At 31.2% G+C, this 24,755-nt stretch overlaps 1 protein-coding gene across 1 annotated transcript in view; it reads left to right on the top strand.

Moving 5' to 3' along the window:
* Gcn2 (eukaryotic translation initiation factor 2 alpha kinase Gcn2) overlaps nucleotides 1–24,755 on the top strand; it is a 114,375-nt gene that overhangs the window by 51,834 nt on the left and 37,786 nt on the right. Inside the window, exons 10-14 of the mRNA XM_075367176.1 lie at nucleotides 1,632–1,771; nucleotides 8,478–8,702; nucleotides 10,787–10,984; nucleotides 17,765–17,942; nucleotides 19,272–19,438. Of these exons, the coding sequence (XP_075223291.1) occupies nucleotides 1,632–1,771; nucleotides 8,478–8,702; nucleotides 10,787–10,984; nucleotides 17,765–17,942; nucleotides 19,272–19,438 (908 nt within the window). The remainder of the gene's footprint in view (nucleotides 1–1,631; nucleotides 1,772–8,477; nucleotides 8,703–10,786; nucleotides 10,985–17,764; nucleotides 17,943–19,271; nucleotides 19,439–24,755) is intronic.

The following is a 24,755-nucleotide window of genomic DNA, read 5'->3' on the forward strand; positions in this document are numbered from 1 at the left end:
GTGGTTGGGTTTCAATTAACCACACATCTCAGGAATGGTCGAACTGAAAATGTACAAGACTAACACTTCATTTACACTCATACATATCATCCTCATTCATCCTCTGAAGAATTATCTAAACGGTAGTTACCGGAGGTTAAACAGGAAAAAGAAAGAAAAGGGAGCTTGTATCTTAATGGAATAGATGATTGAGCAAGAACTACTGTATTTTTCTTGTTGCCTAACTACCATTATGTGTATGAAAAAACTGCAGGATGTAGAATTTAATTAAACTTCTGCATGAAAAATCTAGAAGAGAAACATCCAAAAGATGATTGTGAAGAATTTTTAGATCTCATGATCATCTTTCTAGGTGGAACTTGGCCTGGAGGGAATTCATTTTGGATACCAGGAGCTTTACACCAGGCTAGATGGATGGCTAAAGCCATTTATGTATTAAAAATGTGTTAGCTAGTGATACATATGTTAATCGATTTATATATATATTTATTGCTAATGTATATTCAGTCTTGGCTCAGAGCACTAATCTCTTTAGTAGCACCACAAGATTTTAAATTTTTGAAGAAATTGTACAAGTGTAAGAATATTAGTAGCATTGTATTATGGGAATTTAGCAGGAACTTATCTTAACACCACATATCATACACCAGAATGTGTGGCATTGACTTAGATAAAAAGATGTGTGGTAGAAAATCTAGAGAATGTACAAATAGAAAGTGTTTAAAAAAAATTTGATATTTCAACACAGAATATTGAAAATTATTTTGATTTGGGGATGGAAACTGTTATTTCAAAAGAAAGTAATAACGTTTTCAACAGATTTGGAATTTCAATTGCTTTCTTAAGAAAAGATCCTTTAATCTGGGAGAATGAATCATCATACATGTAACAGGATTAAGATTGTAAACGATGTTTCAGAGTGAGGGGTCAAAGTTACTCTTTGATAGAGTACAATAATTTACTCACCAAAGATGAAAATAGTAAACAAGTACATGAGGTGTATCAGAAACGTTATCCTACTGCAACTAAATCATATTTCTTGGAAAACTAAATTTGTTAATGTTATATATTCTTTGAAATTGTATTTTCATTTTATGGTATACATTTGTATGTATGGCATTTCCTTGTTTGGATTATATGGAGTTTATTTGAATTTCTTAATAAAAGTGTTTTTCCACATTTGACAGTTTTTTGTGTGAAATAATGCAATTATTTAATAATGTAATATATAATAATGTGATTAACAATTAATTCTACAGTAAATTTAATGATTAAATTGGAAGACCAAATATAATATTGAAATCCACGCATAAATGTAATCGTCGTTAATGTGAGAAGTTATAATTTTATCGTAAAATGTTCTGTAATATTTTTGCAGTAGGCATATAATGAGAAGATATTGTGAAACTCTTAGAATTTCTAAATTTCAGCTCAAATGCGGGACAAGTTCCCATCTTCTGATCAATTTGAAGTTTCGCCTAGATTATTTTCTCACCCATTGTCATATTTACAGGGGTGGAAACAGTAAAAATCCAGGAAAAATTTCCACTTCATCGAATAAGAAATAAAATATTTATGCAGTTATAAGAAATAAAAAATTTATTTAATTAATTTTTTCCTCCTTATTTCAGTCAGAACAGAGCAAGATGGTTGACATGTTGCCTAGAAAAGATTTAAGCCTAGATTGGAGTTTATCAAAAGCAACTCCTACTGATGTTGAATGCTCAGATGATGATGACAGCTCTGATGATGATTGTTGGATCACTTTTATGTGAGTTTAAAAAAAATTAAAATATAAAGTAAGGCCAAAGCTTGTACAAGAGAATGCATAATCATTTAACAAATTTATATTTGCTTTTCTAAGCAATGTCCTCCATTATGTATTGAACTTTTATTAATTGCATTATCTGAAAATGATTTATTCTCATTTGAGTGATGTATAGAGTTATACATTAGTTTTGTTGTAGGTTTAATAAAAAAAACCAAACTTCCACCCTGTTTTCGAAGTTGATTTTCTCATGAAGTACTAGTTTTAGAATGAAGTTGCACTAAAATTCTTTCCAACAGCTTACCTTTAAAACATAAGGTAAAGACTTTTTTCGATGAAATCATTAATTTTATGTTTATAAAATTGGTAATTGAAATTAAAATTCATTTCCTATTGTTATTTTGAACCATGAAAGTGGGAAAATATTTTTTCTGCAGTATAATTATTTTAATTCATTTTTACTTTTAAAAGTTTATGTACAGAACTCTTAAATTTATAGTCTATATAAGGGTTGAGTGAGAAATTCCAGTTCTGAATAAGAAATAACATTTTTCTGGGTACATTGTGATTTATTTATCAACATAGTCACCATTAAGGTTTATACACTTAGTCCAGCATTCTTCCAGAGTGCTTATGCCAGTTTGGTAGTCAATGATTTATCCAATTCCTAAAAATAACCATCAATGGTGGCAATAACTTCACTATTGGTTGAAAATTTCTTCCCTCAATCCATTTTTTTAGATTAGGAAAGAAGTGACTGTCACTGGGAGGTCAGTTCAAGTGATTATGGAGGTTGTTGGAGCAGGTTGACCTTTTTCAACCATTGTTTTGACTGCTATTTTGCCTTGGGATTGTACTGATGAACCCAAGTCTCGTCAATCATCACAAATTGATGTAAAAATTCCTTTGGATTGTGCTGAAAGAGCTCGAGAAAATCACTTGAAATGTTTTTTCAAACCAGTCGTTTTTCAACTCAGCTTCTAGCATCCTACTAGCGCACACCTTCTTTATGCCTAAATCTTCATGAAAAATATTGCAGAACATTCTGTTCGCATACCTACAGATTTTGTTAACTTGTTCCCTGTCATTTGATGTGCCAAAATGATTTTATGCACTTTTCCTATCACTTCTGGCATAATCACTTCAGAAGGGCCCTTAAGCCTTTTAAAAAAAGTATTTATTTACTGCACGAATGTCCAGACTTTTCCATTTTCCAAAAACCGCCCTAATTTCTCTACTTTGACAGACTTTAAATACTTACTTAGTGATGCAGCAACTTGAAACTCTTATTGTAAACTAATGAACAATGGAATCATACGACGCCATCGAGTAATAAGCGTATTAAAACCATCTCTTTGTGAGGTCTGGAACTTTTCATCCCACCCTTTTTATTATTATTATTATGCTTTTACGGCCAACGTGGGACCACTTAAGTCAATTTTAGTTGGATCTTTTCTGAGAAAAGCGTGTTATTTTACACTTCCGAGCTGCCCAGTATTTCTTCATCCGTTCAGATCTTGCTTTCTTTTCTTCATCCGTAAACACCCTCTTCGTTGTATTTTGTCGTTTGTCTGTCTTTTGTTTAAATCGAATGCTTTTGTCTTTTAGCTTTGTAATTTTTCCAGTTTTATTCTGTAGGTCAGTCTGGGAAATTCCCAATTCTTTCATATCTTCTCTAATTTCTTTGATCCATCCTACTTCTAGCTTTTGGAACCAGAGCTTTTCAATGATATTTCTTGACAGTCTTGTTTCTGGTGTCCTTATGAGATGACCAAAGAAAGAGATTCTTTTTTTCCGCATAGTATCAGTAACAGGCTCTATTTCTCGATACACCACCTCATTTGGCACAATCCACCATTGGCCTTCTTTTTGGTGTTTTTTATTGATACATGTTCTGACAATTCTCTCTATTTTCAGAATTTTTTCAATTCGGTTTTTCTGAGTGATTTTGAAAAGGGTCTCGCTTCCGTAGGTGACTTCTGGCTGTACTACAGTTTTATAATGTTTAAGTTTTGTTTTAGCAGAAAGGCATTTTTTGTTATATGTTGACCAAGTTAATTTTTGGGATTTAATCATTTTATTTGTCCTGTTTTGCCATGTCACTTTTTCATTTAAATTATAAGTTATTATTTCCCCTAGATATTTAAATTGTTTTACTATTTTAATTTTCTGATTGTTTACCGTAATGTGCTCTATTACCAGAGGATCTATGGCCATTAGTTCAGTTTTTTCGAAAGAGATATGAAGCCCTATCTTTTGTGCTAGGTTTTGAAGGCTCATGATTTGTGTTTTGGCTTCTTGAATATTATTTGCTAAAAGAGCGAGGTCATCTGCAAATCCTAGGCAATTTAGTGTGATGGAGTTTTTCTTAGTACCCATTTTTATATTTTTGGGATTTATTTCATACCATTTTCTCATGACAAATTCGAAGGTGCAGTTAAAAAGGAGTGGTGAGAGGCCGTCTCCTTGCCTCAATCCAGTTTTTATGTAGAAGGGATGAGAGAGTTCACCTCTGAATTTCACTCTGGACTGGGTGTTGGTTAAAGTTAATTTTATCATGTTTACGAGTTTAGGGTGAAGGCCCAGGTTTCTCAGAATATTCAGCATGGATGGTCGGTGTATACAATCATAGGCCCTTTTAAAGTCGACGAAGGTGATTATTAGTTGTTTTTTCCGTCTTTTATATAAGTCCATCATAATCTCTAGGGATATTATTTGCTCCGGGCAACCTCTCCATGGCCTAAATCCCCCTTGGTATTCCCCAAGTTCCAGTGCAAGTTGGTCTTTGCATCGGTTGTATATGATTCTCGACAGAATTTTGTATGTGCAATCCAGGAGAAATATGCCTCTGTAGTTTTCCGGATTATTTTTATCCCCTTTTTTATGTAATGGATGAATGAGGGCTGTGGTCCAGTGTTCTGGAAGTTTTTCTTCGTTCCATATTTTCACGAGGCATAGATGTAGGGAAGTTTTGACTGAATAAACTGATGAGTGCTTCCAGAGTTCTGCGAAAAGCTGGTCTTCTCCGCTTGCTTTGTAGTTTTTTATTTCATTTAAGGCTGCGAGAACTTCTTGAATTGTTGGCGGGTTGATATTTACTGGTGAAGTTTTAACTGGAGTTTCAGTGTCAATCTCAAAAAGCTCTGGGGGGGTCGTCACAGTTGTGGAGTCTATTGAAGGTTTCTGCCAAAATTTCAGAATTTTCTTTATTGGTGTGGGCCATATTTCCTTTTTTTCCTCTCAGCATAAGGGTGGGTGGTTCATATCTTTGAAGAGCCTGACCAAAAATTTTATAATAGTCTCGGGAGTTAGTTTTCTTGGAACTTTTTTCTATTTGCTGAATCAAGTTTTTTTGGGCTTGTCGTTTGGTTCCTCTTATAATTTTCTGAGTTATTTTACTTTGTTTGGTGAATTCATGGTTAGATTCTTCAGTTTTCTGGGTTTGGTGGTTGATCCAAGCCCAGTGTCGGTCTTTGACTGCTTTGTCACATTCTTCATTCCACCATTGGTGTTTTTTTCTTGGGTTTATAGGGGCTAGTTCTTCAGCAATTTCTTTCAGTTAGGATGTTAGTTCTTTTAAATTATTAGTTAATTTGATTTTTTTTTGTTGTTTCTTCAAAGATGGCATTGTTTATTAATTTATGTGGATCATAAGCTCTTTTGTTTTTAGGTTGGGATTTTTTCTTTTTATGTGGGGTGAATTTTATTTTAACTTTAATTAAGTAATGGTCCGATCCAGTATCTGTTCCTCTCAAGACTTTTACATTATAAATCTCCTTGTGATAATTCCGGTCCATGCAAACATGATCGAGTTGCCATTCCCCTTTTTTCCAATCTGGGTGTTTCCAAGTCTTCAATTTGTTTGGTTTTCTCATAAAATAGGTGGATTTTGAGATCATATTATGGTTTTTAAAATTCGACAAGTCTTTGGCCGTTCTTGTTAGTTTTCTTTTGGGCAGGCCATTTTCTGATAATATCACGATATCTTCGTTCTTTACCAAGTTGGGCATTAAAGTCCCCTATTAAAATCTTGGTGTGGGTCTTATTTATGTTGTTTGCAGTTTGGTCAAGAAGTTCCCAGAATTTGTCCATCTCTTCTCTATCTTTTTTAAGATTGTTTTTGTCATTGGTGGGAGCATGGACATTTATTATGGTGTAGAATTTATTGGCTGATTTTAAAGTTAAGGTTGAAATCCTGGGGGAGTAAGAATTAAATTCTACGACTGAGTCAATTATTTTAAGATTGATTGCAAATCCTGTTCCGAACTGTGGGCAATTCTTCATCACACGTTTCCCGGGGATTCCTTTGCAAATTCTGTAACCCTGAGATTCAAACGGCTCTCAATCGATGTTTCTCATTTCTTGAAGTCCTGCAATTAGAATTTTTTGTTTGTCCATTATGTCTGTTAGAGTTTTTAGTTTGCCGGGTTGAGTTAGAGAATTAATGTTGTGAGTGGCAATGTAGTTTATTTGCTTGTGTCTTATCCTCAATTTTGAAGTTGTGTTGTTTTTGGGTGTTTCCAAACGCTCCGATTCATTGTTATCTTTTAAGCAGCTGCCCACCGGATCCGAGTGCAGCCTTCTCTGGTATTTACTAGACGGTGGATTTTTTCTTAAAAGACCTTCCATATTTGACTTTCAAAGGCAAGCCTTGGGTGGGAATAAATTCCCGAATTACAACTTTGGATGTGATCCAGAGAGGTGATTCCGATTTAGTTCACCAGTAGAAATCTCCACGTTTCTAACTGGTTATCCAGACGAACCAACGTGGAGGTGCAAACCGATTTTCTTAATTGAGATTTTAAGTATGGAGAAAGTTTAAATCGGTTCCGGAATCATTTCGTCCATCCCACCCTTTAATAATATGTTTTCTCGCTTATAAGATGGTTCTGAGTGTAAGATACACCAACGCTTTTCAAGTACAGAAACTAAAAAAAAAATTTTTGTTATTAACTTTTTCCAATCAATAGCTGTGTGATGTGGCATGATTTTTTAATCTAAGTTAGCAACCAGATGATACAATACTGGGATTCCATTCTTCTAATATGTTTTCCCATATAATACTCATTTGCTGACATCAGTATATACTAGCACTGTAGTACTAGCTAGTATACTACCACTTCAGTAGCATATATTAACACTATAAAACCCTTTTTTGTTTATATGGATTTTGTTTTTATCATTTTATTTTTATATATATATATATATATATATATGTTATGCTAGGTTTACATGATTATAAGTTTGATGATATAATTTTTTCCTTACTAGTTCATGAAAAAGTTTTAAATAAGGAAGAAATGGTATTATTCAGTAAATAATTTTGAAAAACATAAAACGTAAAGTACTTTAAATATTATTTTGGTAGAAACACCAAATTCTGGGTTTTAATTTAATATAAAAATGTTACATATCGGTTTAAAAATAAATTTGGTATTTTTTTTTTAAAAAAGGTGAAAAATGTTTAAAACAGGTGCATGAGGTTAGTCTTGTAAAAGTTAAGGGGCTGTGAAAATTCCCATTTATAAGTATACTCAGTATCTGATTTATTTAAATAATAAATTTTTGCCTAAATTAAATTTTATGTTAGTGAAATGTGAATTAAAATTTTTAGAAATTCACTATTAAGCTTAATTCACTATGTTGCTTAATTTTAGTTTATCATTTTAGTAGTATGCTATTAAACATTAATGATTTTGTAATTTGTTTTGTATCGATCATTCATGTAAAAACAACTATACCCTTCACTACTAATTTTTTAGTTGTATATCTATAAATTAAAAATTTACTGAAGTTATAAAAATTTTATAAATTGTTAATTTAAAAAAAAAAAACTAGAAATATATATATATAGTGGTAATATTTGAAAAAGAAAAGGAAATTAATGAGAACTAGTAGAAAGTTATGCTCATATACTGAGACTAGGGATGTGATGACATAACCCACCAGGTTGGTCTAGTGGTGAACGCATCTTCCCAAATCAGCTGATTTGGAAGTTAAGAGTTCCAGTATTCAAGTCCTAGTAAAGTCAGTTATTTTTACACAGATTTGAATACTAGATCATGGATACCGGTGGTTAGGTTTCAATTAACCACACATCTCAGGAATGGTTAAACTGAGGCTGTACAAGACTACACTCATACATATCATCCTCATTCATTCTATGAAGTATTATCTGAAAGGTAATACTAACTAACTAAAAAAACATACTAACTAGATGGTTGTTAAAAAAAATTTGTTCCATGTGTGGGCTTCTGAGATGAGTGTAATTTCAGTATTGTTTTAAGCATGTGTTTTAAATATATTTCAGTTACTGAATAAAGTGTGGTATGCTAATAAAAAATATAATTGTAATTATTTGCCCCTGTTGAAAAGAGAAACTATTACAGATTTTTATTTAATACTTAAATTAATTTGCTTTATCTTTATTCTTTGGATCATTTAAGTTATTTGCATTTTATTTATAACTGAGGGTAATTAATAGTAAATGGACTGTCCGTCATGGCATGAGTGGTAGCATCTCGGCCTTTCATCCAGAAGTCCTGGGTCAGTCAGGCATGGCATTTTCCCATGTTACAAATCATCCATCTCATCCTCTGAGGCAATACCTAACGATGGTCCTGGAGGTTAAGAAAAAAAGGGTTGGAGGTAAATTCAATAAATGGTAAATTCATTTACATTTGTAATAGTATCTTTATTTGTTATATAGGCCAGGCTACGGGGGATCTAGTAGTTCTTCCATTGATGATGTAGAGGATAAGAAATGTGATAAAAATATGAATGGCGATGAGGCTGATATCACTGATGGTGATAATAAAATTTCATCTCCTACTGAAACTAATAATATTACTATTACTGACAGTTCTTCTACTGTTAGTACAATCAGACAGTTTATGTACATACAAATGGAATACTGTGAAAAGAGTACATTGAGGTATTTATGATTTTGTAATCTGTAATGTTTTTATTTTTAATTTAAACTGAAATCATTTTTTTTTTTGTAGTTGTAAAAAAGGTTATAACAAGTAAATATTACTACAGAAAATACAAATAACAAAAATTCTCAATGTAATAAAATTTGTTTTGTAAACTACTGGAGTCACTTAAGAAATATTTACTGTACCTTGCTGTTAATGGGTTTGTTAAATGAGGGTTTAATCTTATTATGAATCAACATAGTGACAATTTTTAAAAATTTTATGTTTTCATGGGATAAACTGACTTTTATTTTAGTACTTAATTTATTTTTAACAGTTTTATTATTAAATGAAAAGCCATAGACTACTTTTCATCATAATTATCAACAATATTAAGGCATGTCATGAAGTGACACTAATTTTTTAATCCTATTTTCAAAAATTAGTGCTGTATGTGAAGTCAGCTTGTGTTACATAGTCGATGTTTCAACAATCACATTATCAAAATGCTAATGGTAAAGAATGTCTGCAAGTCCAGAAACAAGTGGATAATGTTACTTGGCTTTAAAAGGTTGTATGAGGATGTTCCATTTTCCTCACCCAAATAACACTGTCAGCTCTTTTGTACAATCGCAGTGTACGGATGAACATTATTGTGAAACAACATAATACTACGACTCAGTAAACTCACCTTTTGTTGTTGATCATTCAATTTAGCCTTGCCATAGAATGTAGCATTTATGTTTTCCATAGCACAAAATCAAAGCAAAAAATCATTATTGAGTGATAGTTGTCTACTGCCTCTGAACTGAGAGGTGAGCCTCTTAGCCAAAGCTGAGAAGGAACAACTCAGGAAGCTCATCATAGTCTTATGGATTGCTCTTTGCCTCATCTCACCATTTCATCATAATTGAAATTTCTCTGTAATCTTTACTGATCTATGCTGATTTCATATTTCTCAAATTCAGAGTATGAATAACAAACCATTTTGCACAGTTGATGGTTCCTTCAGTTTAAACATTCAAAACAGACAAAATAAAATGGAGACAAACATTGTTTCCTCTGCATTTGCATCTTTATGAGCTAAATATATGAAGATGCTTCTTCATGTATAAGAAGCTCATGTAATATGCAATGTAGTATGTAAGCTCATGTATGTTATTTTCTGAACATGCCTCACATTTATAACAAAAATTATACTTAAAAAAATTCACATTAATATGTAAACCCTAGAAACTTGTGTTTAATAATGAAATAGAACTGTTTACTGTACTCCCATAACATTACTTTACTCTATAGTTTTACTAACACTACCTATCCTGACTGCAGTGATTATAATATTATACACTGAAAAAGAAGTTAAGATCTATTGCATTAAAAGTGAAAACTATATGGTGTTTTTTATTTATAATAGTACTATTTTATACTATGAATTTGGATTTACCACAAGTAAATTATGGTACTTTCTGCTGTTTTCATGAAAAGTTATTCCATCTTTGAGAATTAGTTTTTAGGTAATTTATACTGCTTATTATAGTTATATTACAGTGCAGTAGAATATAATTACTTTGTTCATATTGAGAGTGTTTTTGGATAAAAAGTGAAAGAATCTGAATTAGTAAATTGTAGATAGTTATTTTCTTGACTTCAAAGATAAAATCATAAAAGAGAGTAATTTTAAGTGTTAAGTAATTTTTAATTTTTGTAATTATCATTTAAATAATTAGCATGTATTTTAAATTATGTAATCATGTAATTTTTTTTTTGTTGTTGAAAGATTGGGTTTTAGAGTTCTTTGTAACTTAAGGTATGTTTATTAATAGGGCAACATTATTTTCCAGTGATTGATCAATTTAGAAAGTTTGAAACAAAAAGTTTTTGTTTGTATTAAATGATATTTTTCATGTATGTAGTAAAATTACTTTTACTGTATCCCATGCTTAAGCATCTAGTTTATATGGTGATTTAATCATAAAACAAATAATACTGAAAATTTCATCAGTGTTAATTATATTTATTTATGAATTGTATTTTTAAAAATTACTTGAGTTTTTTACAGTGTACATGTATCATCTACTAAAGATGAGTTTATAACTTTCAGAAGTGCGATTGATGAAGGATTATATGAAGATAACCAGAGGGTTTGGAGGTTATTAAGGGAAATAGTTGAAGGTCTGTGCCACATACACCAACAGGCTATAATACATAGAGATCTTAAACCGGTTAATATATTCATTGACAGCGAAGACCATGTTAAAATTGGTGATTTTGGATTAGCTACAACAAACATACTGCACAAGTATGTATGTATGTATATATTATTATTATTGTTATTGTTATTTTATAGTCACTTGTAAACTCTTATTCAGTAATCATTAATTATTATTTATAGAAATGAATGAAATTTTTCAAGTTGGTGATTTTTTATTTTTTTATTTAAAAAAATAAAATATTTTTGCTTTGATATATACAAAATATCAAGCTAAGTTACAAGACAAATTGAAAAGAAAGTAAATTTAAAAAAGTTTTGCTGTTATTTTTTACTACTTGAAAATAAATTGTGACTTTAATCAAACATTCGATGTTTATGAATTGAGAACCAATTTAACTAATATATTTGAAGTTATTAATTAATCCTTTTACTGCTCATTATTTTAAGTTCTATCCTATTTTGATTACATTAACAAATAAAAATTGTTGTACAGGTGCCACAAAATTTTAAGTTACACTTAATGGACACTACACTAATAGCTAGTTAATGGACCTACTCCAGCTAACATTCTGCTGTATTGTTAGCATAGTATATGGTTTCAGTTTTTTCTACTTACCTACATTGCTCTACCAACTTATTTTACAATGATTATTTGCAGCAGCTTAGTAAATGTATGAAAATAGTACTCTTACAAGTAAATTAATATTCAAAAAAAAAAAAAAAAAAAAAAAAATTATAATTGAATTAATTAAATATTTACATTTAAAATTAAATGGCTGATATATAATGCAATCTATACTTTAATTAGAATTATACACAATTATTACTTTAACATAGAAAATCTTAAAATACAAGGTCTGTAACTAAAGAAATGAGACTGATTCAGAGAAACTTTATTTACAATCCAATTATACATGGACTTTTATCACCTTGAATAGTTCCCTTGGGAAGCCATGCAACGCTTCAAACAGTTTTCCCACTCTTCATAGCAGTGTTGGAACTTAGAAACCAGAATATCCTTCAGATGGTTGGTTACATTTTTTAAATTCTTTCTACTGTTCTAAAATAGTGTACTTTGAGGTGTTTTTTTAAATTTGGGAACAGGAAAAAGTTGCAGGGACTCAAGTCAGGTGAATAAGGTAGCTGAGGAACTACAGAAATGTTTTTCTTTGCCAAAAACTCATTAATTGAGAGTGCAGTGTGACAAGGTGCATTGTCATGATGCAGCATCCAGTTGTCTTTGATGGCTGGTCTCATGTAGGCAACTCTTTTCCACGGTCTTTCAAGAATTTCTCGGTAAACATATTGATTTACAGTTTGCCCTGTAGGTAAAAACTCCTTATGGACAATGCCATTACTATTGAAAAAACAAATTGGCATGGTTTTGATTTGCTCATTTTTTTCTTTTTTGGGATGTGTTGAGTTTGAAGTGTGACACTCCTTGTTCTGGTGTTTTGTTTCTGGATCATACTCAAATATCTAAGATTCATCACCAGTAATAACATTTTTTTAGAAAATTAGCATCAGCATCATTCGCCCTAGAAGATCGCAGTACACTTCCACCTTGTTGTTTTTCTGTTCAACAGTGAGGTTTTTTGGAACCAATTTTCCACAAACGTTTTTAATGTCCAATTCGTTTGTCAAAATTTGATAAATTGTGGTATGGTTCAAATTCAATTGTTCTGCAATCATTCTGGCAGTTAATCGTCAGTCATACGGTATCAAATCTCTGATTCACTCAACATAGTTATCCTTTTTTTGATCTTGACAGTCTTCCAGAGCGTGGATTGTCTGCAACTGATTCCTGACCATCTGAAAATGCTTTAACCACCTAAAAACTTGGGCTCATGTGTTATCTCCATACACCTTTTTCAATTTTGAAAATATTTCAGTAGCATTCTTGCAGAGTTTAACAAAACTTAATTACAAAACTGTGCTCATAATTAGTACCACTCATTTTTTTAATGCACAACAAAAACTCATTTCATGAAAAATTTGTTTACGTTTCACGTGGCAACAATAGACTAAAAATATTACTATATGTAAATATGTTTACTAGTAACATTACAGTATTGGCACCTTGGCTGCCAAAAAAAAACTAGTGTCATTATTTTATTTACAGACCTTGCATATAAAAAATGATAATTTACCTTATCAAGAAGAAGTATTTTTATTTTTACTTAATGAATTTAATTTCATTCATTTTATACTAAACTAAAATAATAATAATAATAATAGAGAAAAATAAAATGTTACTATAAGAAATAAAAGCAAAAAGCAACCACTGGAAATACACTATGCACAAGCAATGACTGAGAGTTATTATTTTGTAGCTGTCAATATTTTGAATATGGTGTTTGCTATCAGTATAAATCTACTATCTGTCAGGTCTTAATGAGAGAGTAATCTATGATTAAATGTTTCACACAGCAGGAAATGCTCATGCATTATGCATCATTACTTCCTTGTTTGTTGGTTTATTAATAAATTTTGTCTCAATTTGCAGTGTTGCTTATTTTTAAACATTCATTTATTACAAATATTCTAATGCCTTTGCATCAAAATTAGAGTATTTCTGTACTCACTAATAGATATTCCTTTGAAATTTGTAAATATTGAATAACACATTTTTATAATAACAATCTTTACTGATATATTATTTTATAAGAAATTAAAATACTGGTACAAGAGTGATAATTTGGTACAATGTGTTGATCATGATCTAATAATATTGTAACATTACACTTAATAGCCGTAGCAGCTATTTCTTTGAAGGCATTTAAAAATAAAGTGAATTCCTGTTTTGTGAAAACTGGAAGGAGGAAATGTTTTTAGAATGATTGTTGTGAAGCATAACAGCTATTATTACAGTATATCCCTGTGCTACTTTTCCGAAATAATGACTGGTTTTTGTAAAAAAAATTTTAAAGAATGAGGAATTATCTCCAATCATCTTTCAATTAACAATCAAAAGTGCAGCTGCATTAAACCTTCATGTAAATATTAACTGGGGTTTTATTTTTGTCATTTTTAAATGGGTTAATAAATAAATTTTGTTAAAATAAATAATTTTTTCAATTATAAATTGAAAATATTTCTTCAATTTGTAAATTGTAGAAAAAAATGTCACAAATAAATTATCAGAAAAGGAAATATAACTGATATTAACCTTATTCATGTAACCTCTACATACAGTTCATACTGTTTCAAACAAAAGAGCTAATATTTTAAAATAAGTTAAAAATGTTTTTGGAAAACCCTTTTCTCATTTATAAATTCAAAAAAATGAGATTGAGATTTAAAATATTTATTAACCACATTTAAAACAAGAAAACTAATTTTGTTTTACTTAAAACATATAAGAAACATTACTTTATGCACAGTAAGAATGTAAACAAAAACAATGAAAAACTGGATATTAAGATGTCATATTTCATAAGCTGTTACGATGGAATGGAAACACATTGTGTAGTTGAATTTTTGTTAAAAACAGTTATAAATGAATAGAGCTATGAAGAGGGGAAAAAATAGTGGATATGAACTGAAGTTGAATTAATTGCTGAAGGGAGGTTCTGTCAATTAGATTTAAATGAGTAAAAGTATTAATGCTTTTTTTTTAAATTGTTGAAATACTAGAATTTATTAATTGACAAAAATTGTATTTTGTCTATGAATTTTACATGAAAAATGTTTTAGAAAAGTTATTCTAAGTTTTATGAAGATTAAATTATGTAATTATTATTACTTTTATTAAAATTATATTTAAGTGAAATGATTGTGTAAATCTGTTCCTAATTAATAATATTTAATTAGTAATATTCCTAAATATTAATTAGTAATATTAATAATATTAATTAGTAATAATTAATTAATAATATTTAATTAATATTCCTAATCATTAATATTGGAAGTAAGATTGTTACAATGAATTACATACAAAATAAATGTTTATCTTACACAATAAATGTTTATAAATATAATGAGTCATGCTTTAGCAAAACTAACTTCTATTTTCGTAAATGTTATGGTCCTCAACAGTATCACTGGATTTTCTAAAATTTACCATTGCTGTTGTATAATTTGTTTTTTAAACAACTTTTTGAATTAGGAAGAATACACGCACATCCATCCATGTTAATAATGTATACAGACTATAAATACCGTTATCAAACATTTCCTGAGTTGTACTTTATGATGGAGCCATGAGAAAAATTGAGTCATTAAACTACCAGAAAAACTTAAAAATGTGAAAAATATTCCGGAACTCATACGTGATATGTCACCATTACTAAATGGTATAAATTGTGTAATATGGTTGGAATCAGTTAAATTGCCTGTCAGGATATTGTAACAAAAAACTGGAACACACATCATATTGCCGCTAAGTTTGTCCCCCCTGCTTTGTAAAAGCCAATCAAAAGTGGGAGCTTGTTGATATCCAGATTTATTTTCAGGATCATTATTTGTAATGAAAATTGGATTTGTAGCTTTGATCCAGAGACAAAACAGTCATCACAGTGAAAGAGCTTACAGTGTATGAAACCCAAGACAGTAGCACATAAAGTTTTCACCAAGATAAAGCAAAAAAGAATGCTAACAACACTGATTGAATCACAACCAAAGAAGCAGGCAGGTTTCAGAAGCAGTTTTAGCACATTGGATTGCATCCAGTGTGCTAAAACTTTAGTAAGTTGCCCTTGTATGGCTTTTATTGACTATGAAACAGCATTTGATTTGGTAACAATGCAAGCCATAATAACTGCTTTACATAATCAGGGTGTAAACACAGTACATAAACTTGCTACAGTCTATATACAAAGAAGCAAAAGCTACTACTGTCTTTGTCAACGAACATAAAGTAGAGGTAAATGAACAGAAAGGTGTATGACAAGGTGACACTATAACACCTATACTCTTCTCAGCCTGCTTCAAGGAAGTATTTAGAAAGCTGGAATGGCTTTCCAAGGAAAGGGCATAAGAATAACTTATGCATATCCAAACCACCTGAGATTTGCAGATGCTGTAGTTCTCTTCTCACAATAACCAGAAGGAACTACGAAGACACATACAGGAACAGGTGGCTGGCGAACTCTATAATCTAAGGGTGAACCTTAAAAAGAACCAGCTCATGTTCAACAAGTTTACTGAGGAAAGAAGGATTTCTGTTTGGATAAGATCTCAAATAGGTAGATCATTATGTATATCTTCTTAGCCTACGGATGTCAACTGAGAGCGATACAATCAAAGAAGTTGGACAGCAAGTCAAGTTTGGGTGGCAGGCATTCGGTAGACTTAACATGATTTTTAAGAACAAACTTCCCTTTTGCCTTAAAATGAAAGTTGTCTATCAATGCATCCTGTCAGTCTTTACCTAAATAAATACTTAAATAAAATCAAATACTCAAATAAATCAAAATACATGTTTACATGTAAAAACATGTTTAAAAAAAGAATTCTCTGAAACAAAAAAATGACTAAGTTCAATCATTGCTAATGGGGGTTCAATCATTACAGAAGCTGTGGGTAGCACAAAGAAATATGGAACGATGTATGCTTGGAGTTATCAGATTGGATAAGAAGACCTGTAAATGGGTCAGAGAACAGACTAAAGGTATATGATATCATTATGAAAGTTAAAGAATTAAAATGGTGGTGGGCAGGCCATGTACCAAGAAAAACTGATGGCAGATGGACTAAATTAGCACTTGAATGGATACCACTAGGTGTTGAAATGCCTGCAAAAATGACCAAAGTCTTGTTGGATTGATGATAACAATTATCATCAATTGCATATATACATACATACATTGGACCAACTTGGCAGAAGATCGCATAAGGCAATAATAGTTGCTGAAGAAGCCTTCCAATCGGTAGTTGATTGGTAACGGCTGAAATGATGATGATGATGATGATACATACATGTATATATATATATATATATATATATATATAATATTTGTCGTGCATTAAAGAACATTCTAATTTTTTTTTAAATGAAGGAATTTGTTCTTTGAGAATTTTTTGACAGTTCATACTTTATTTTTTTGTCAATTCATATCTTTACTGCAATATTTTTGAGCTATTTGCGATATGTATGATGAAAGAGTCTGGTACTGCAGAAAAACTAAAATTGGTTCTTGCATGACAAATAACCACTTGCAATTCCCTCAGTTTTTTAGGTGTTTGATCAAATTGTATGGTAATAATCCCACACCCTCCATACCTTTCCAACTTGGCCCTTTAAGACTTTGCCTCAGCTCCCCAAATGAAATGAAACTAAAGCTAAGAGGTTACACTTTGATGATATAGAAACATCTAGCAAGTAGTGCTGAAGAGTCTTTCAGAAAAGGACTTGGCCTGTGATTTTGAAATCTGCAAGAAGTATTGGGATTGTTGTTTATTCCCAAGGATACTACTTCTAAGTGAACAGCAGTTACTTTTATCTTTTATAAGACAGCTTATATATAGCTTAATATAAGCATATAATACAGCTTATATATAAGCTGTCTTAATCACTAAACACAGTAACTGAAAAACCTAATACCAACAGTCAGCTTGATATGGGAAAGAATAGAAGAGTACGACAAGGTAGTGTTGAAGCTGGTGTATCTCTACAATAAATGTCTTAATTTATGTGGTGATTATATGAGAAGTAGTTTAAGAGAAATAAAAAAAAATTATAAAGTTTTCAGAATAGTTTTTTTTTGCAATGAAACTGTCTTTACTTTAGAGATAACCTGCCATGTATATATATATATATAATTTTATGATTTTATTAACAGCAAAAACATCACCTTTAACCAGTAATATTAAGTGGTTATATGGAATAAGGTTGGAAAATGTTATCATATATATGTTTTCTTTCAGCACTTTAAAAGTTTCTGGTGGGGGTGAGCCTGGACTGATGGTAGGATTGAGTAGCCGTGTACAGCAGCAGTTATCTGTCGACAATAGTAATATAACATCTCATACTGGGCAAGTTGGCACTGCACTCTATGTTGCACCTGAATTGAATACATTTGGTGTTAAAGCATCTTATAATCAGGTTTTTATTTTATTATTATTATTTTAAGAACAGTTTGTTAATCCATTTTTCTTGTTTCAGAGAATTTTTTTTTTAAACATTGATTTATATCTTCTGATTTTAAGTATTTTGAAGATAAAAGTTTTTAAATTCTTAGTTAATCCACATTATTTCTCTCTATCCAAATAAAATTTGAAATTAAATTGTGGAGTCATATATTTTGAGCTAGTTTTTAGTCATCTTCATTTTGGAGAGTTCATTAGTAGATTTAGGCTTTGATCTTTGTTTGTGTTTGAATAAAATCTATTGACTGAGTTTCTTATATTTTATCTTTAAGAGAATATTGTTTAGAACTTACAACTACTTTCTGAGCTGACATTTATTTATAGAAATGATATGTAAATTTGTTGTGTATGTATTCATAATTAAATTGTACATGATCTTTGTGCTTAATGTTAACATTATGCCAAATATAACTGTGTATTTTCATTTGTTATGTTAGATTTGAAACAGCTCTGTAAAGAATTTTTTAATATACTGTATAAATTGAGGTTTTTAAACTGAACATTTTTCTCTAAAAACCTCACTGTCTGACAATATATAGTAAACATTTAATTTTTAGTAGTATATTTATGAGGTGTAGATAAAAAAATGAGAATTTTTTTAATTGTGTTTTTTCAACAAATTTAGTTTTTTCCCATGCTTTGGCAACTCTGTCTGTAATGTACATCATTATTTTTAGCCATATTAAATGCTTAATTCAAATTTGGCAGCAAAGTAATTTGAAATACTTTATTATTTTTCAAGTTTACCTTTAAATTTGGGTTTCTAGAATTTTAATATGGTTTTATTTCACTCTTTGTCCAGGAATCATGGTGAAATCTTTTCTGTAACTCACTAATGGGGGTGTTCTCAGATCCATCTTTATATAAACTTATGAAAAAAGTTTATATAAACATGGATAATTTCAACAATAGAGTGAGCTCAGAAAGAGCTGGTAACACTATCTGAATCACACTCTATAAGTTTCTTTTATAGAAGATATGTACATTTTTCTCTAGGTGACGTGCTAGAGTTTGACAAATCTCTCATCTTTTTGCAGTCTATGCTTCCTATTGGGAAGGGAACTAGCCTTCTTAAATCTTACAACAAAAACATCTATATAGTGCTTCCAAGACATTTGCAATAACAGCCAGTTTATAGTTCAAGTAAGCCACATGATCATGAGTGTGATCAATGAATATTAACAAGTGTTTGATTTGTATTAAGTAAGATTGGTAACATTGAAATAAAATCTATTAAATGGATTTACATCGTAATTATTATTTATTTTTATTTTTTTAATTTCAGAAAGTTGATATTTATAGTCTTGGTGTTATATTTTTTGAAATGTGCTATCATCCATTAAACACTAGTATGGAGAGGTTAAAGGTGTTGACTGATCTCAGACAGCCTGATTGTGTTTTTCCTCCTGATTTTCCTGAAAATGAAAAACCTCAACAGGCGTATATTATACGGTAAGATCAGAAACACTTATCTTGAAGAAAATTAGTTTGCAGTAATTTTTTACATAGATTCTATAAGCTTAGTTAATATTAACATGAAAGCAAAAGTAATCGAGTAGAGTTTATTGTATTAGTTTAATTGTGGTTTAGAGCACATACTAGCCACCACTGTACTTGTCACAATCTTTATATTTATTAAAAAAATCTGTTAGTATCTTATCCTCTTCAACATTTAGAGTATTCCATTCAGTAATCTTTTCCCAGTATAAATAAATCTTTATTCTAATGGTACATAAAAATACATTATATGTATCACGCAAATATAGGTTATATTTTATCAGGTCTACCCATAGCCAATTTTTTTTCACTATTCTTTCTTTCATCTCGGTTTTCAAATCCAAAATGTCTCCCTTACTTTGCAATTTTTTACGCAATTTCTTTTCTGTTATCCTTGGTAGTGGCTAATTTACCACTACTGTAGTTGGCTGTTTTGGAAATTCTCTGTTAGATAAAATAAAACTTGTCTTAACTGAATTTCAAGTTGCCAGCCTTGGAATAGAAAATGAGTGCTCTGCTAATTATTTAACCAATTTCTTAATTCAAACCCATCCCTCCTTGCACCAGCAAGTTGTATTTTTGCAGAAAAATTTTTGTAATACATTTTCACAGTTCAGATAGGCTGTGGCTTGTTCTTCTCACTGTGCCATTGATGTTTTTAATTTTTTTTAATTTTAAAGAGGGATTTAAATTTAATTATTGGGTCTAAAGTTTTATTTTAAGCATTCAACCTATCACTTGGCATGTCATTAGCATCATTTCTAATCATTAATTATATCGATTCTTTGATTTTGTTCAACCTTGGTTTACATTTTGTTAGTATGTAGTTAATTATTTTTAATTATAATTAAATCTCTGTGTTTCTAATGCCTTAAGTCACTGGGAATTAATTAATAGAAATCTCTAAAAAGTAGTTGGCCTAATTTAGGACAAGATCTGTCAGACTATGACTTTGCTTACAGCAAGTTAGTTTTGAAGCAATATAATTTCAAAAGGAAAAATAAAATTATTGTAACATATGTTTTTGGTTAAAGGAAAGTGCTGTGTGTTTGTTGGGTTTGGTAATTATCCTAGGAAAAGATGGATGATTTCTTTTTTGTTATTATTTCTATGTTATTTTCATAACTTTGGATTGTTATAGCATAATATTTATAGTTTTACCTGATGTCATCTAGACATTAAAAATATTTTTATGTGAAAATTCATGAGAATTGGTTGGAAAACTTAAGGTAATAAAATGAAATTTTCATATTTCAGAAACCCCAAATTTTTGTTTAGTAATAGTGTAATTCCTTTTCTTATTTTTATCAAGATGGAGGTTTCTCTCATTTGCATTTCTTATAGGCATTGCTTTCTGTGTAGGTGTAGCAAAAAAACAAAAAAAAACTAAAAAATGTAAATAAAAAATAGTAGTAAGAGCTCTGTTTATTAAAAAAAATTATTTTCAATTCTTTAAATTTTGACTTCTCGAAGTCAGGAATTAATTAAGGTTAGTAAGTTTTTTAGTGTTTGTATACTTTGACAATAATAATAAAAATCTAGCATGCACATAACATGACGTTCTTGTACGCCTACTAAATTACATAAACACATTTTTTGCTGCACTCATATAAACTTATTTCATTTGAAAGTGAGATACAATCCTCCAATTTTTTAATAAAGTGGACACAATTGCGTTGTGGTAGACATCACATTGCATCACATTTTTTTGTGGTGTCTGTATCAGCATTTTATAAATATTAATTTTGTTTCACGTCGCTTAAGTGGTTATGTGGTGTAAGTGAGAGTGTAACTGAGAATGTGTTGGATTTGTAACCATGGACACATCAGTTCGAATCTGACTTCATATAGATGTATTTTTGTTTTTTTAACTTTTTAATAACTTTTTTTTTTAATTTAAATATATTGATACCTCTGTAAAAATTTTTGAATTGAAATGAAAAGTACATAAAATGTTATTTCACTAATAACTTCTGATTGTTATTATTGAATTATTATTTATTGTTTTTTTTTTTTTTTGTCTTCAGTCATTTGACTGGTTTGATCCAGCTCTCCAAGATTCCCTATCTAGTGCTAGTCGTTTCATTTCAGTATACCCTCTACATCCTACATCCCCAACAATTTGTTTTACATATTCCAAACGTGGCCTGCCTACACAATTTTTCCCTTCTACCTGTCCTTCCAAAATTAAAGCGACTATTCCAGGATGCCTTAGTATGTGGCCTATAAGTCTGTCTCTTCTTTTAACTATATTTTTCCAAATGCTTCTTTCTTCATCTATTTGCCGCAATACCTCCTCATTTGTCACTTTATCCACCCATCTGATTTTTAACATTCTCCTATAGCACCACATTTCGAAAGCTTCTAACCTTTTCTTCTCAGATACTCCAATTGTCCAAGTTTCACTTCCATATAAAGCGACACTCCAAACATACACTTTCAAAAATCTTTTCCTGACATTTAAATTAATTTTTGATGTAAACAACTTATATTTTTTACTGAAGGCTCGTTTAGCTTGTGCTATTCGGCATTTTATATCGCTCCTGCTTCGTCCATCTTTAGTAATTCTACTTCCCAAATAACAAAATTCTTCTACCTCCATAATCTTTTCTCCTCCTATTTTCACATTCAGTGGTCCATCTTTGTTATTTCTACTACATTTCATTACTTTTGTTTTGTTCTTGTTTATTTTCATGCGATAGTTCTTGCGTAGGACTTCATCTATGCCGTTCATTGTTTCTTCTAAATCCTTTTTATTCTCGGCTAGAATTACTATATCATCAGCAAATCGTAGCATCTTTATCTTTTCACCTTGTACTGTCACACCGAATCTAAATTCTTCTTTAACATCATTAACTACTAGTTCCATGTAAAGATTAAAAAGTAACGGAGATAGAGAACATCCTTGTCGGACTCCCTTTCTTATTATGGCTTCTTTCTTATGTTCTTCAATTGCTACTGTTGCTGTTTGGTTCCTGTACATGTTAGCAATTGTTCTTCTATCTCTGTATTTGAACCCTAATTTTTTTAAAATGCTGAACATTTTATTCCAGTCTACGTTATCGAATGCCTTTTCTAGGTCTATAAACGCCAAGTATGTTGGTTTGTTTTTCTTTAATCTTCCTTCTACTATTAATCTGAGGCCTAAAATTGCTTCCCTTGTCCCTATACTTTTCCTGAAACCAAATTGGTCTTCTCCTAACACTTCCTCCACTCTCCTCTCAATTCTTCTGTATAGAATTCTAGTTAAGATTTTTGATGCATGACTAGTTAAACTAATTGTTCTGTATTCTTCACATTTATCTCCCCCTGATTTCTTTGGTATCATTACCATAACACTTTTTTTGAAGTCTGACGGAAATTCCCCTTTTTCATAAATATTACACTCCAGTTTGTATAATCTATCAATCGCCTCCTCCCCTGCACTGCGCAGTAATTCTACAGGTATTCCATCTACTCCAGGAGCCTTTCTGCCATTTAAATCTTTTAATGCTCTCTTAAATTCAGATCTCAGTATTGTTTCTCCCATTTCATCCTCCTCAACTTCCTCTTCTTCCTCTATAAAACCATTTTCTAATTCATTTCCTCCGTATAACTCTTCAATATATTCCACCCATCTATCGACTTTACCTTTCGTATTATATATAGGTGTACCATCTTTGTTTAACACATTATTAGATTTTAATTTATGTACCCCAAAATTTTCCTTAACTTTCCTGTATGCTCCGTCTATTTTACCAATGTTCATTTCTCTTTCCACTTCTGAACACTTTTCTTTAATCCACTCTTCTTTCGCCAGTTTGCACTTCCTGTTTATAGCATTTCTTAATTGCCGATAGTTCCTTTTACTTTCTTCATCACTAGCATTCTTATATTTTCTACGTTCATCCATCAGCTGCAATATATCGTCTGAAACCCAAGGTTTTCTACCAGTTCTCTTTATTCCGCCTAAGTTTGCTTCTGCTGATTTAAGAATTTCCTTTTTAACATTCTCCCATTCTTCTTCTACATTTTCTATCTTATCTTTTTTACTCAGACCTCTTGCGATGTCCTCCTCAAAAATCTTCTTTACCTCCTCTTCCTCAAGCTTCTCTAAATTCCACCGATTCATCTGACACCTTTTCTTCAGGTTTTTAAACCCCAATCTACATTTCATTATCACCAAATTATGGTCGCTATCAATGTCTGCTCCAGGGTAAGTTTTGCAGTCCACGAGTTGATTTCTAAATCTTTGCTTAACCATGATATAATCTATCTGATACCTTGCAGTATCGCCTGGCTTTTTCCAAGTGTATATCCTTCTATTATGATTTTTAAATTGGGTGTTGGCAATTACTAAATTATACTTCGTGCAAAACTCTATAAGTCGGTCCCCTCTTTCATTCCTTTTGCCCAGCCCGTATTCACCCACTATATTTCCTTCCTTGCCTTTTCCAATGCTTGCATTCCAATCTCCAACTATTATTAAATTTTCATCTCCTTTTACGTGTTTAATTGCTTCATCAATCTCTTCGTATACACATTCTACCTCATCATCATCATGGGCGCTTGTAGGCATATAGACGTTAACAATCGTTGTCGGTTTAGGTTTTGATTTTATCCTTATTACAATGACTCTATCGCTATGCATCTTGAAATACTCCACTCTCCTCCCTATTTTCTTGTTCATCACGAAACCTACTCCTGCCTGCCCATTATTTGACGCTGAGTTAATTACTCTAAAGTCACCCGACCAAAAGTCGCCTTCCTCTTCCCACCGAACCTCACTAATTCCTACTATATCCACGTTTACCCTATCCATTTCCCTTTTTAAATTCTCTAGCCTACCAACCTTTTTTAAGCTTCTAACATTCCACGCTCCGACTCGTAGAATGTTATTTTTTACTTTTCTGGTGACCCCTTCCTTAGTAGTCCCCACCCGGAGATCCGAACGGGGGACTATTTTACCTCCGGAATATTTTACCAAGGAAGGCGCCTCCATTATTGCTTTTGAAAATGCAGAGCCACATTTTCTTGGAAAAAAAAACAGCTGTAGTTTTCCATTGCTTTCAGCTGCGCAGTACTCAGAGGACTGAGTGATGTTGATACGGCCGTTTAAGTCATTGTGACTTACGCCCCTAACAACTACTGAAAGAGCTGCTGCCCTCTTTCAGGAATCATTCCTTAGTCTGGCTCTCAACAGATACCTCTCCGATATGGTTGCACCTTCGATCCAGCTACTCTGTATCCCTGAGCACTCAAGCCCCCTCACCAACGGCAAGGTCTCATGATT

The sequence above is a fragment of the Lycorma delicatula genome, chromosome 5, assembly GCF_047948215.1.
Source record: "Lycorma delicatula isolate Av1 chromosome 5, ASM4794821v1, whole genome shotgun sequence".
In the NCBI taxonomy this organism is placed as follows: Eukaryota; Metazoa; Arthropoda; class Insecta; order Hemiptera; family Fulgoridae; genus Lycorma; species Lycorma delicatula.